The sequence below is a fragment of the Nematolebias whitei genome, chromosome 9 (assembly GCF_014905685.2).
Source record: "Nematolebias whitei isolate Nwh7 chromosome 9, NemWhi1, whole genome shotgun sequence".
NCBI classification, from domain to species: domain Eukaryota; kingdom Metazoa; phylum Chordata; class Actinopteri; order Cyprinodontiformes; family Rivulidae; genus Nematolebias; species Nematolebias whitei.
Genome location: NC_056506.1, coordinates 32,081,113 through 32,094,276, shown reverse-complemented (window position 1 = coordinate 32,094,276; position 13,164 = coordinate 32,081,113). Strand labels below are relative to the sequence as shown.

Sequence of the window (13,164 nt, the reverse complement as noted above, 5' to 3'; positions counted from 1 at the left end):
GCAGGCCTGGAAAATGTGTACACCATTTGTTTACGTGTTAGACTTTATTTTCCTTTCTCAAAGACAGACAAACCCCCAACACACACACACACACACACACACACACACACACACACACACACAGTGTAAGATCATTTTAACAACACATCAGTTAGGTTTATAGTGATTTCAGCTTGATAAGGCATTCCAGCATGACTGAGCAAGATAAATCAGGGAAAACTTGCCAAAAATGTGTAGAAATATCAAATTTATTTTTTTTAGCAAACAGGAATTTTTTTCCTCCCAGACCAGCATTTACATCCTTCTTCATCATATTAACTCTGGGAAAAGTTGCAGTTGAAACATGTCAGCTGCCTTTCACATCCTCCGAGGAATGTTGGCAAGTCTTCACAACGCTGTCAGTCATTAAGCCAGATAAGAGTCCGCTCAGAGATTGATGGCGTTGCATTCCACTAGTTCCTTCTCTGTTTTTTTCCCATACAAAAGCATCTGTGCTATCTCACCAGTTCATATCCTCTCTGTCCAAGTCCAGACCTGCTCAAGTGTTTTTATCATAAGTCCTGATCCACTTATCAAACCCACTGTAGCAGCAGGCTCTGACTTCGTTCACTCAATTGTGCCTGATGTGTGTAAATGACACAATGTTTGTTTAGTTGTAAAGATAATTTTAAAAGACTGGGCATTAACTCGTCATATCTGATATTTTATACACTAAAGCAAGTTCCTTTACAGGACAACCTACTCGTTCAAACATATTATTATTAAACCTTTATTTTACCAGGAAGAAATCCATTGAGATTATTAATCTCTTTTACAAGGATGTCCTGGACAATATGCAAATACACCAACACGGTCTTAAGAACAGTAACAGTATTAAAATATTTACAACGAAACATCCGTTAATAAAACATAAAATACAATGCAAGTTGATCACAATTTAAAAAACTTATATATTACAGGTGCAAGATGTGACTAAAACCTCAAGCAGTTTTTGTTTAAAACTTGTTAAAATAATAAGAGTCCAACCTCAGCTTAAGCTGCAGATCATTCCAAGACCACGGGCCGAAATAGGTCAAATTCATCTTTGCTGACTCTGTGTGCACAAAGAGTACCTTAAACCACAGCCAGCTACTGGCCCTGAGACTGTGTGTTGTGAAATGAACTGGGAGTTGATATATGATGGTAATTTTCCTAAAATGGCTTTGTATATGAAAATATACCAATGTGTCATCCTTCGAATACTGAGTGAAGTAAGTCCAGCAAGGGTACACAGTACAATGGTGAGTCCTAAAGGGTTATATACCTCAGAGCAGCATGGTAAATGGGGTCCAGTAAGGTAGTGGGGGAGGCAAATCTATAGAATGTGTCTCCTTAGTCCAGCTGTGATAAAAACAAACTTGTTACAAGCTGCTTAAGAGAAGAAATAGAAAAACACGATTTCAGTCTATACAAAATGAGTTAATTTGAGCTTTTCAAGGTTCAAGGATTCAAGGTTCTTTATTTGTCATTCCACCACATGTGGTACATGTGGTGCAACAAAATTGTGTACACAGGGTCCCAGTTACATCCAACAAAAGTATTAAAATGCAAAAGAAAAACAGTAAGATCTAAGGTATGAACTAAAAAAACATTAATAAAAAGTACACTAATCACTAGTAGTATAAAAACAATACACTGAGCAGCCAAACTTTTTTATTAGATATATAATGTGATGTTTAAAATTAAGATCTTTATCCAGTCAAATACCAGGGTGGGAGTGGTAGCGTAGAGGTTAGAGAAGGTGGGCATGTGATCAGAAGATCGTTGGTTCATCTGCCAGTACCGACAACATCAATATGTGGTTGGGATTGGTGAAGCACCCACACCTGTCTCCATTTGCCCCACTCTGGGCCCTTGAGCAAGGCCCTTAACCTCCATCATCTGCTCCCCTGGGTGCCCTAGATAGCAGCTCTCTGCTCCACACAGAGGGCTGTGATAGCTCAGTGGTCTGTGGTTGTGTCAGGAAGGACATCTGGCATAAAAATAATTGCCAAGTCTTTGTGTGACTCATTTCACTGTGGTGACCCCTGAGAAAGGGAGAAGCTGAAAGAATAAAGAAAAATCCAGCCAAATACCAAGATATTTTTTATTATATATATTTGTTTTCTACAAGTTCTATCATATCACCATTCAGTGTTTTAATAGAAGGAACGGTTATCACAGAATTATGGAAAAACAACAGTTGGTTTTGCTAACAATCAGAACTAATTTTGAATCATGGAGAGCATTCTGTAAGGTGTTGAAATCAGTCTGAAGATTTGAGTGTACTGTATCTAGAGAGGACACTGACAAGAATAGAACTGTATCATCTGCATACATATGGCAAGAGGAGAATTTAAGCTGATCACAGATTTGATTGATATAGAGTAAAAAGAGCAAGGGCTCTAAAATAGACCCTTGTGGGACCCCCTTGTTCAGTGTGACCGCACCTGACAAAACAGAGCCAAATCGAACAAACTGAATGTGTTTAGTTAAGTAGCTGTTAAACCAGGCAACCATGTTTGTATTTAAGCCAAGTTTTTGTATGATGTTGATTAGGTAACAGTGTCAAACGCCTTAGTTAGATCAATAAACAACGCTAAACAAGCATGTTTACTTTCAAGTGCTATTGAAACATATATTTAGATGTTTAAAATCAAAAAGGTTAACATTCTTGAGATATTTTTGATAACGGACACACGTGTGCAACCCAAAATAAGAAATAAGCTGAAATAAACCAGAAAAGTTTTTAAGGACTACTATTTGTGTATATTACTTTTCAAGACCAACACCAATCAGATATTTTTATGACATTTAGTGTTCGATGGGTGTACCGTTTGAAACTTTTCAAGGATCCACAGGTTCTACTGCTCATAAAATCCTCCAGTGAATCCATGATGCTCCGGATCCTTGCTTATTGACATAACCTGCAGTTCTTGCTGTTCTACAGAATCTGGAAAGCTTAAACTGGGGCTAAATGTTATTTAACTGATAACACTGTAACATCCACGACCCTCATCATTCTCTTTGTGCTTTGAAGCCTCGTTGTGAGGGCCGCTCAGCCGCTTTCAACCAGTTCTAGTCAATATCTGTGGATCTGTTGTTCTGTGTGGAGCAGAGATCTATTCTTCCCTCATCATATCCAGTGGCATGTCAGATAACAGCTCATCAGCACCTTTGGGTGGGGGCTGAACGAAGGCAATAAAGGGATTCAGGAATGCAACGTGTTAGCGAAGGTGGCTTGGTATTTTCAAAATGGCATTAACGACTTATCTTCGAAAACCCGGCCTTTTGTCACGTATAGGGTTACGTGTCCCTCCGAGAATGTGATCTATGTGAAGCATGCTCTCTGTGGCAAGAAGAGAACAAGAGAGCAGGCCACCCGAGAAAGTTGAACCTGAAAGAATGCAGCTCTGGTATTTATTAATGAAGAGAGCTCATTTCTGTGCTGGAACAAGAGGGCAGGAATGAGCGGATGGGATGACAACACAGAAAGGGTGGAAAAGAAAAAATAAACCTCGCACTAGTTCGTCTGTTTACACCGTGTAGTAAAAAGCAATAACTCACCAGTCCATAAACATATATTAAACCAGTTTTATTACTTTATGAAATGTTGCATGAATTGGCCTGTGAAAACGTTCACATCGTCAAGTTCACAGAAATGTTTGTTTGAAGACGACACATTTATTAGTTGTGTACAGTTTGACACGATTGTCAGCACATAACTTACAAATAACATTCACAAACTCTTTGGCGTTGTCCTGAAAGCACTGCTGTATCTAAAAATAATATCTGTATAAAATATATAATAACAATAATTAACCTGTTTGTTAGTTTGAAGCTCACAGTAAACACAAAAGAACGGACAGAACACCTCATTGCCCCTCAGTGGTAACCAAACCAGCAGGATCACCACATCAGGACACACACACACGATATCACGCATGCAAACATCCTTGGAGAGGAAAAACACAACCAACAACACCACAAAGCTACATCCCAAAAGTACAAACTTACAAAATTAAGTAAAATCATATATTAAGCAGCTCGCTGTTCACATACGTCAAAAACCTGAGCAGAACCAGCTCCTCAGGCTGAAGAAATATGACCAGGGAGAGCTTTAAATCTTGTGTTTTCAGCTTAAATTATTAAAACAAAGTCAGGGAAGTTTTCCAAAGAGATCTCATCTGTATTGGGAATGAAATTATTCAAGATTAAATCCACTTTTTGTTTAAAAAAAAAAAAAAGAAGAAGGGAATGCAGGTCACATAGCTAACCCTCAACTGAATATTTATGTAGACAAGGCTGACGTTAATATTTAGGGAATGTGGAAACCACATTAGATTCAGCTTTTTAACTGGGAAAGAAATAAAGGGGGTAATAAAGAAAGGGAAGCAGCATTTTTTATATATAAATCGATTTATATAAATATTTTTTTGGCATATACTCTGAGAATATGTATTAGAATCCACAATACTGTCCAACAAGTACCTCAGAAGATTCATGTTTCTCACTGTGCCAGGCAGAACCGCCTGCAGCTGCCCAGCTCAGTGAGAAGAAAGTAGGTCAGAGCACAGCTCACAGTCTCTTTTTTTAAGCAACTCTTTCTTTTTTAACATTCTTGGATCCAGTAATTTGTCTGTATTCTTGCAGTCTTCACAGATAGTCCAGATTTTGTCTGCTTGCCTCATCCCGGTCCTTTAAATAAAGATTTCCACCGCCTCCGGCTCCACGTCATCCAGTCCCCTGAATGGATTCACCAGCATCTTTTTAGTTGCTGAATTATCTGAAAATTAAAACAAAGAAGAAGAAACAGTTATTTTTTGGGGACATTTCAAGGGAGTGAGCTCAAAGTGCAAGTGGCCAACAGTTTATGACATTTTCCACTGACACACAGAACGCTCCGGTGAATGTGCTCAGTCGACAGAATCACGTTACTTCCTAACGAAGCACATTCCACAGGGCGAACTTTATAAACCATGAGCTGGACTGAGTCACTATGACCAGCTGATTGATGGTGAATCTGTGTGAGGATCCATGCACACATTTTGTAAAATGTTTGTGCACGTTTGTTAACTCTCTGTGCTCAGCGTGTGGAAATTTGTCATTTTTAAATAGGGTACAAACTCACCGTCGTTAAGCTTAGCTGTGCTGGCGATCTCTTTGGATTTGATTCCTTCCAGCTGTCGTTCTAGTGTCGACGGCTCCGACTGAGCAGAGAACTGACAGACTGGCAAAGTTTGATCGTCTGACAGATTTTTATCTGAAAAAAAAAAAATCACCACAGATTATGTCAATAACTGGTTGTTGGGTGTTGTGGATATTTCAGAACATACGCACACATTTATGAAACGTAAAGAAACGCAGTGCTGCTAACCTCGACTCATAGCGCTGAAGGTGCAAATGGAGGGAGTGGAGGAGGCCGGGCGGAGGGGAGCTCCTGTGTTAATGAGGTTTGTTCGGAGACTCCTCTCATCCTTTGGATTTTGATCGTGGTGCAGCCTCTGGTTGAGGATCTTGATCACAGCATCTTTTTCCAAAATTTGAGCATACAGAGCGCGGATCCTTGTGTGGAGAGGAAGAATAAAACGTGTCAGAAAAATCAACAATCGAACATCCGAGTTTTATTCTGTTGCAGTCAAAAAGAAAAATAAGCACCTATTCTCCATCTCCTGGTTCCTGTAGTCAGCGACGGGCAGGTCCTCGTTGAAGCTGTTGCTGGAGGAGTGGCAGGGCGAGTGGTTAATGATGGTAGTGTCTCTGCAAGAGAAACATATATATATTTTTTTAATCATACAAACTGGAATGTATGTGCGGTCAAAACACCCCGGTAAATGTGAAGATGAACGGTACCTCTGAGCAGCAGCGGTGGCAGCCACCTCCATGGCAAACTGCCTCATGGTACTTTCTTCCAGGTACTTCTGCTCCCAGCGCACCATGTCGGTTTCCAGGGCCAGGATTCGCTCCTCGCGCTCTCGCAGCCGCTCCTGGAGCGAGTTCATGGTCAGTCCTGGAGGCTGGGACTGCCTCTGATGTAAATAAAGGAAATATTTAGCGGTAACTCACTGTTACATTACATAAGAACATCAATTCAAAGCTGCCTTGGGTTGGGAGCGTTACCTGCTGTGCCCTCAGACTCTTCAGCTCCTGCTCTAGCCTCGTCCTCAGCTTCATCTCCAGGCTCTCCCTCTTCTCGCAGGTGGACTGCAGCTGAGCCAGCGCGCTCTGAAGCCTCTCCACCTTCTCCACATAGGCCCTCTTCCTCCTCAGCTCCTCTTCGAGCTGGCGGCCTCGTCCCCGAGCTGCCTCCAGGGCCTCCTCGAGCCGCTTCGCTCTGACACCCTGCTCTTCTGCGGCCACTCGCAAACGCTGCAGCTCCCGCTCGACGCGCTCGCGCTCGTAGTTCTGCTCCTCATCTGAAGGAAAATAAAAGCACAAGCGGGTCAGGGTAAGTACATGTTGCGTGTGGTTCAGCACTGTGTAACTGGTCGCTTGAAACAGCTTCAATCCGTTTCTAAAACATGTAATAAGACGTAGAGTTGCTTGGCGGCCTGTGTTTTTCATTTAGCAAAGCACTCCTGGAATGCTGAGGACGAACACGAAGGAAGGGGGAAACGCTGCCCCCATCCCTTTGATCCGCAAAGCTCGGAGCATTCCTCATCAAGGCCATACAAACACCAGCTCTCTGCTTGAGTCCAGTTCCTCAAACAGACACCGTAAATCACGCTCACAACAGGTGGTGGGGGGGAACCTCCTAGCATTTTTCATCGCACCATTTCCTTTTGCAGAGTTGCGTGGATTGAATTTGCTGTTATTAAGCTTTCTTGGTGTGAAAGCTGAGGTTATGCAAGTGAAATTCCTGCATGTGAAAATACTCTTGGATCCAAAACAGGGCCCCATGCTATGCTGCGACTGTGCCTATTGAAGAGGAGAACTGCCCGACAAAGGGACGTACTCACTTTGTTCAAGGAGTTTCGCCATGATGTGCTGGTTGTGGTCGGCTGCCTTTACTTCTTTTGCAACGTGGGTTCTGGCGTTGTCCAGGTTTTCTGTAACGCAGGAAACATTTTTTTTTAATGAGTTTTAAAAGTGAACTAGAAATCAGTTGGATCTGGGATGACTGCATTCTGCCTCTGTCTTGCTGCTGGGATGGTTTTTTACCTCTGAGGTCTCTGTTGAAATCCTGCAGCCGCCTGAGTTCAGCCACCAACCGCCTCCTCAGCGTCTGCTCCAGGTTTTCTCTCTTACTGCTGCCCTGCATCAGTGTCTCATAGGCCTCTGAAATACGCTGGATCTCCTGCTCCAGCTGAAAGCGAAGGAGGTCGGGGAAGGTTGGAAAAGAGGAGAAAATAAAAGAACTTGAGGTTAGCCCACTTCACAAGCCAAAAAAAAGGAGCTGGAATGTTAATTCATGTTTTTACTGTGTGCTTATAAAAGCTGTAAGCGGTATTGCTCAAGTAACTTGGTGTAAGAGTTTGGCTTAACTAGTGTAGAATAGGAGCAGCTCTCCAGGAATTAATATAAGCTAGTGTGTCATTTTTTTCTGAAGTCTACACAAGTGTGTGAATGTGTGTGCGGTTTATTTCTGAGAAGGAAATTAAGCCGGCACCACTCCCTGTGAGCCTGATTTATATCTGCATTCCTGAGCCACATTTCCAGGTGTGTGTGTGTGTGTGTGTGTGTGTGTGTGTGTACAACACACTGCAAGTAAATGCTCATAAACAAAGACTGTCTCTTTCTTTATCACACACACACACACACACATAAAAAAAAAAAGGATTGGGAAGGACGCCAGCGGAGGGAAGGTGTACATGCCTGAGCCTGGGTTGTGGAAACAGCAAAAAGACACCCACCATTACAGCAGTCACTCAGGCATGTTTACTCAGGGCCGCGGCCCGACGGGGAAAAACTTTCCAACCCCGGCAATTATCATTCTTTTGGGCTGAGACATGGCGAGAGCCATGTGACATAAGTACAGCGGAGAGCGGAGTTGATTTTACAAAAACTGGTTGAGGTGTCAAGTGTCGCTGAGGCGGTTTCCACCGCGCTGAACAAGGATAGCTGGGAAGTGTGGGTTTGATCGTAAAAGGGCAGGAAGAGAGTTTGAAGTGAAAGCATGGGAAGAATTGCAGGCTTCTAAAAAAATAACCTTTTACTTGTCTTAACCGAATCCTACTAATTGCTTTAGATTCCTCCCAAACTGCATTTTAACTGTCTCGAGGTCAAACGTGCTGTAAGACAAGGCCCAGATTACTCTGACAATCTATCCTCCCTGGAACTAAGCACACATCGGGCTCCACTATGTCAGCTACACAATGAAGGGAGTGTGTAAACACAGTAGCAGGCGGTGACCTCTTGTTTGTGGCCCGCTGATCTCATATGTTTGTTCAAATGAAGGGGTGTGTCTGCAGTTGGATATCAGGGAGGCAACTGTCGAGTGGCGTTGTGTTTCATAGGCAGCTGGTTAAGTGGAGGAATGTCGCCTGGACGTTCACCAGGCATTCTACTTTAAACTGGGAGGTTTATTTACCTTTGTTTTTTCATTGCCTGTTCGTTTGGTGTTCACAGAAACGGATGTGGCAACATTGGGAACTCTTTAAATCGTAAAGTTTAACCAAAGGTTTTAATTCCTTCGTTGTGACCTGTCAACGTTGTCAGCTTCTCACCTTCTGAATGCGGCCAGTCTTCTCCCTGTGCATGTCCAGCTCCTGCCTCAGTCTCTCATTTTCCATCATTAGCAGCTCCACCTGGTTGGGTTCCTCCAGGCCAGCAGGGGGCAGGCTGTTAAATGTGTTGTAGCTGGGGGCTTCTGCTGCCTGAGCAGACTGAACATACCTATGAGGGAGACATTGTTTTTGTAAGTAACAACCACTTGAAGTGCACAGGTAGTGATGATTCTACAGATCTAATATATGAATATAGATTACCATCTATTATAAACTCCAGCAGTTGTTGACAATATAAAAGCCAATGATGTGCCTCATACTATGAATATTCTGATGCTGAATGCCAAATATTACAAACATTTACAGGGCTGGACATGTTCCTCTGTAAGTATTTTGAAATATGATGTTGCTGCAGCGTGACTCACAACCATAAGTATGTGTTTACGCATGAGAAATACAAAGGCGAGGATTGGGCGGGCTCAAAAAATAATACCAAAGAATATGATGTCATGCTAAAGCGGTGTAGAAAAACACGAAAGCTTAAACACAGGTAGGGTGATGCAAACCAAGTCTTTACCTGTGCTGCTGAGGCTGCACTGGCTCCTGGATAAATGCCGGACCCTGGATGGGGGCGGTGTACTCCGGCGGCGGGTTGCGTTTGTCCATGCTTTGCCCTGTGCTCTGAATGTACTGTGGTGTGTAGTAGGGAAGCTCCGGGTAGCTGTGGTAGTTGGCCTTGATGGCCTCGGCTTTAGCCGCAGCATCCCTCCTCTCCAGAGAAATCTGCATGAGGTGCTCACTGAGTGAGCGCACGTGGCCGCACTTCTGCTGCAGCAGATCTGCTCCCTGATGGAAGGTCCCATCGTGGAGCAGAAGCTGTCCCTGAGCCCAGTTGGAGGACAGGTACTGAGAGTGCACCTTGGCCTGCTCATAGGTCGGCAGCATCTCTCCGTGCAGCTGGTAGCTGCTTTCCGAGTGATGGTAGTCTCCCTGGTGCTCTTGGCCTTGAGGCTCCTGCCTCGCGGAGAGCTGAGGGAGCGCTGGGTCCTCCTGGGTCAGGCTTTCCAGTGAGGACTGTGGGCTCCTGCTCATTTCACTGGGTCCACTGTTGCTTCCGCTGCTGCCTCCACGCAGGGCCTGCTGCTGGATGGCCAACAAGGTGCGGGTGTCTGTGGGGTTTCCATAGCGGAGCTGCTCCTGGATGAGCCGGTGCAGGACCGTGCCGGACGGCTCCTCAGTGGACGACATTATTATACAGCGTGAACAAAGTTCTCTCTCCGAGTATCAACTAAGTTGCTTCTTCTTTTCAATGTGGAAAAATGTTTATCTAATGTGAACCTGGAACATAAAAGTACAGACAAATCAGAAGAAGGCAACAGATTCATGTTAATAATGAAGCCGCCTATTTTACTGTGCTTCATTTGATATTAAAAGAAAAGAAAAGACCATTTTACACAGGAACAATGAGAAATGTGTAGAAACAATGCAGAAGTGAGTTTACTCAACAGCGACAACGATGCGATGTGGACACTTTTAACAACGCAGGCAAAACTGAAAAAAGTCGCTCACGGTGAAGCAAAAGCGCAAAAAAAAAAACTTTACTTTCATAACTCGACACTAAAAATAGTTTAAATAGCGCCCCAACACACTCCAGTCTCAGAAGTTTTACCTTCATGTTACAAGAGACTTATCCAGGTTTTATCTGAAGCGGTAAAGATCGCACGAGCGCCTCTTACCAGCTCACGCGCTCTTCATGTCGCCTCAGTGTGGACGTGAAATTCCGTATTTCCAGTATTCCCCTTGAGTTTTGTGGAGTCAAACGTGTCTCATGCTGTCTCTGTCCCCCAGGACGGGCTGCCTCGCTCCTCTTGTCGCTGTGAAATGATTGTGGAGGCAGAGCAGGCGGCGGTAATAAGTAACTGAGGAGGGACTGAGGTCGGAATGTCAGGAATGTGAAGCGCGAGGTCCCCTCGGGGATCAGGAGCGTAAAAAACACGCAGGAGGAGGAATGAAAACGCAGCACAGCAAAGAGGGGGGAAAAAAGTTTCACATAGCTTTAAGAAATTTATCAAAGGGAAATAGACTTTTTGATTATTATAAAGCAAACCCCCCCCCCCCGCCCCCCTTCCCTTAAATCAGACAATCAGTTTTCTATATACAGTATTGTGCTTGGAAGATTGAAGCGAAACAGCATGTGAATAAAAATGTTGCTTTTGAAAAAGACACACATTCAAAATTCAAATACAGAAATATGAATAAGTTCCAAACATAAACTGTTAAAGACCTTGATATGCAGTGTGATCAAAGATAACCTCTAATGACATTATTAGTGGAGTGGTGGCACAGAGGTTAGAGGAGATAATAATAATAATATGTCATAACAATGTCATCACTGTGTGTTTCCATACAATGAGACTAATTTTGCAAATTAGTCTCTGCATTTAACACATCCATTGGGCATTTTGGGGATGAGGTGTGCTGCCCAGAGACACCACGAGGTGTGCAGTGACCAGGGATTGAAACTGGGACTTTTGAGTCCCGGGCCGGCTGCCATCTCGGCCCCCAGATGGACCTGTGACCGGAAAATCGCAGGTTCAACTCCCGGTACCGTCAACATCAAAATGTGGGTGGAAAAGGTGAAACACCCACACTTGACTCCACCCTCATTTGCCCCACTGTGTACCCCTGAGCAAGGCCCTTAACCCCCACCATTTGCTCTCAAAAAACAGGTTTCTCTTGAAACTTAGTTCTCGTGACTCAATAGCTATGTTTACATGCGCAAAATTCTTTGATCGGATTGAAATGTTTTCAGATTAAATAATTCAAATGTATTGTTTACATGGGCACAATCTGTTCATGATGAGCGTTTACATGCAGCGGGCTTTGTTCTGAACAGAAGTACTGACATGCACAAAGTGGCAATCTTTCCTTAAAAAAAATACACAGAAGATGTTCTACTTCCGGTTTACTTCCAGGATGAGCGTAAACAAACCTGAGCACCTAAAATGGACCCGCGACAGGTTTTAATGACGCTGGAGACGTTGCTGCACTCCCTGACTGAGCTACAGGTAATACAGATCATTTTGAGCTCTTTCAAAGTTTCTGGTAGAAATATTGTGTCGCTCACCGACCAGTTTTGCTTCCCTGACATGCTAATAGTATTAGCATTACCCAGGCGGAAAATGACAAAGTCGCACATGCGCAGTCAGGTCAGTTTTTCACGATCAGATAAAAACGAACAGATCAAGCGTTTACATGCGCACCGTTCGGGTTATGAATCGGTGTAAACCACCCGTTTCATTCTGATCACAAATTATTTCGGATCACGCTGAATAAACAAAAAATAACCCGAACTGGGTGTTTACATGACGCGTTTTTATTCCAAACGGCCATTTGATCCGGTTACTTATGTCTATGTAAACACAGCTAACGAGACTACCTGTATAAATAAAGTAAATGAAATAAATAAAAAAGTGTCTGTATTTTATTTTGATTAAAATTCTTGCTCTAAATAATATAAAAATACTCACTTGAGGGTATCAATGTTTAAACTGACCTTTGCTAATTCACATACTCTATCACGATGCACTGTGATCTTGCCTGAACCGGTTTGTTGAAATAAAATGTTTATATCTATGTTTCAGCTGCTCTGCAGTCATTCTGCCACCAGACAATCCCTGTGCAAACTACCATTAAAATGTAAATATAAATACAGCTGTCCCTCTCTACTTCATGTTTCGGCTTTCGCGGACTCGCTCTCTTGTGGGTTTTTCAATGATTGTCAACTTTAATATTGCTCATGTGATTGGGACGTACAAGATTAAAAAAAGTTAATGAAAAAAATACTTTGGACAGGCACCGCCATTTTGTAGTTTTCTTTCAGTAAGCCTTCTGTCAAAAGAACTGCATGACCCAGAAACCAACAGTGCACTACCCAGAAGCCAACAGTACTTCCGACCGCTGCTTTCTGCTGAAATGGAGGGAAAGTTTTGCAACACAAATCTACGCTATCTATTAATCTCACAGAACTGGCAGGAAAGTCTCAAATAATCCTGGAGCTTCCTGAAGCTCAATAAAGTAAAAATTACATAGGTTAAAGAGTTTAGAACATTGTAAGAGTGTTGGAAGGGTTTATAAAGCCTTAATATATATAAATACATATAAATACTAAAATAAATATAACATTCCTACTTTGTGGTTTTTCACCTATCACGGGGGTGTTTGGAACGTAACCCCTGCGATAATTGAGGGAGTACTCTACATTTGTGTATAAAAGCCATTTAAAAGCAGGTGTAAAGGACCAAAACAGTAGAGTTGAATGTCATCTGAAAACAGCTACATATGACCACTTGGTCGGTGTCCGATTTTACATGTGCACAATAGTAACTGTAAAAAGGTTCATATGTGTTGTTCCTAGGAATACACACCAAACACATCTAGGTTCAAACCCAACCAGCACTGGGTCAAATTTGGACTGAGC

The 13,164-nt window shown here is 42.9% G+C and overlaps 1 protein-coding gene across 1 annotated transcript; it reads right to left on the bottom strand.

The window, feature by feature from the left end:
* Positions 1-3,771: 3,771 nt before the first annotated feature.
* Positions 3,772-10,632, bottom strand: amotl2b (angiomotin like 2b). Its single transcript, XM_037682225.1, has 11 exons — positions 10,421-10,632; positions 9,262-10,022; positions 8,685-8,853; positions 7,180-7,324; positions 6,978-7,067; positions 6,139-6,434; positions 5,872-6,047; positions 5,677-5,778; positions 5,396-5,583; positions 5,150-5,281; positions 3,772-4,804 (listed from the first exon to the last, which is right to left on the bottom strand). Exons 2-11 carry the CDS (start codon positions 9,930-9,932, stop codon positions 4,719-4,721), a joined length of 2,055 nt encoding a protein of 684 aa, XP_037538153.1. The 5' UTR covers positions 9,933-10,022; positions 10,421-10,632; the 3' UTR covers positions 3,772-4,718.
* Positions 10,633-13,164: the final 2,532 nt, after the last annotated feature.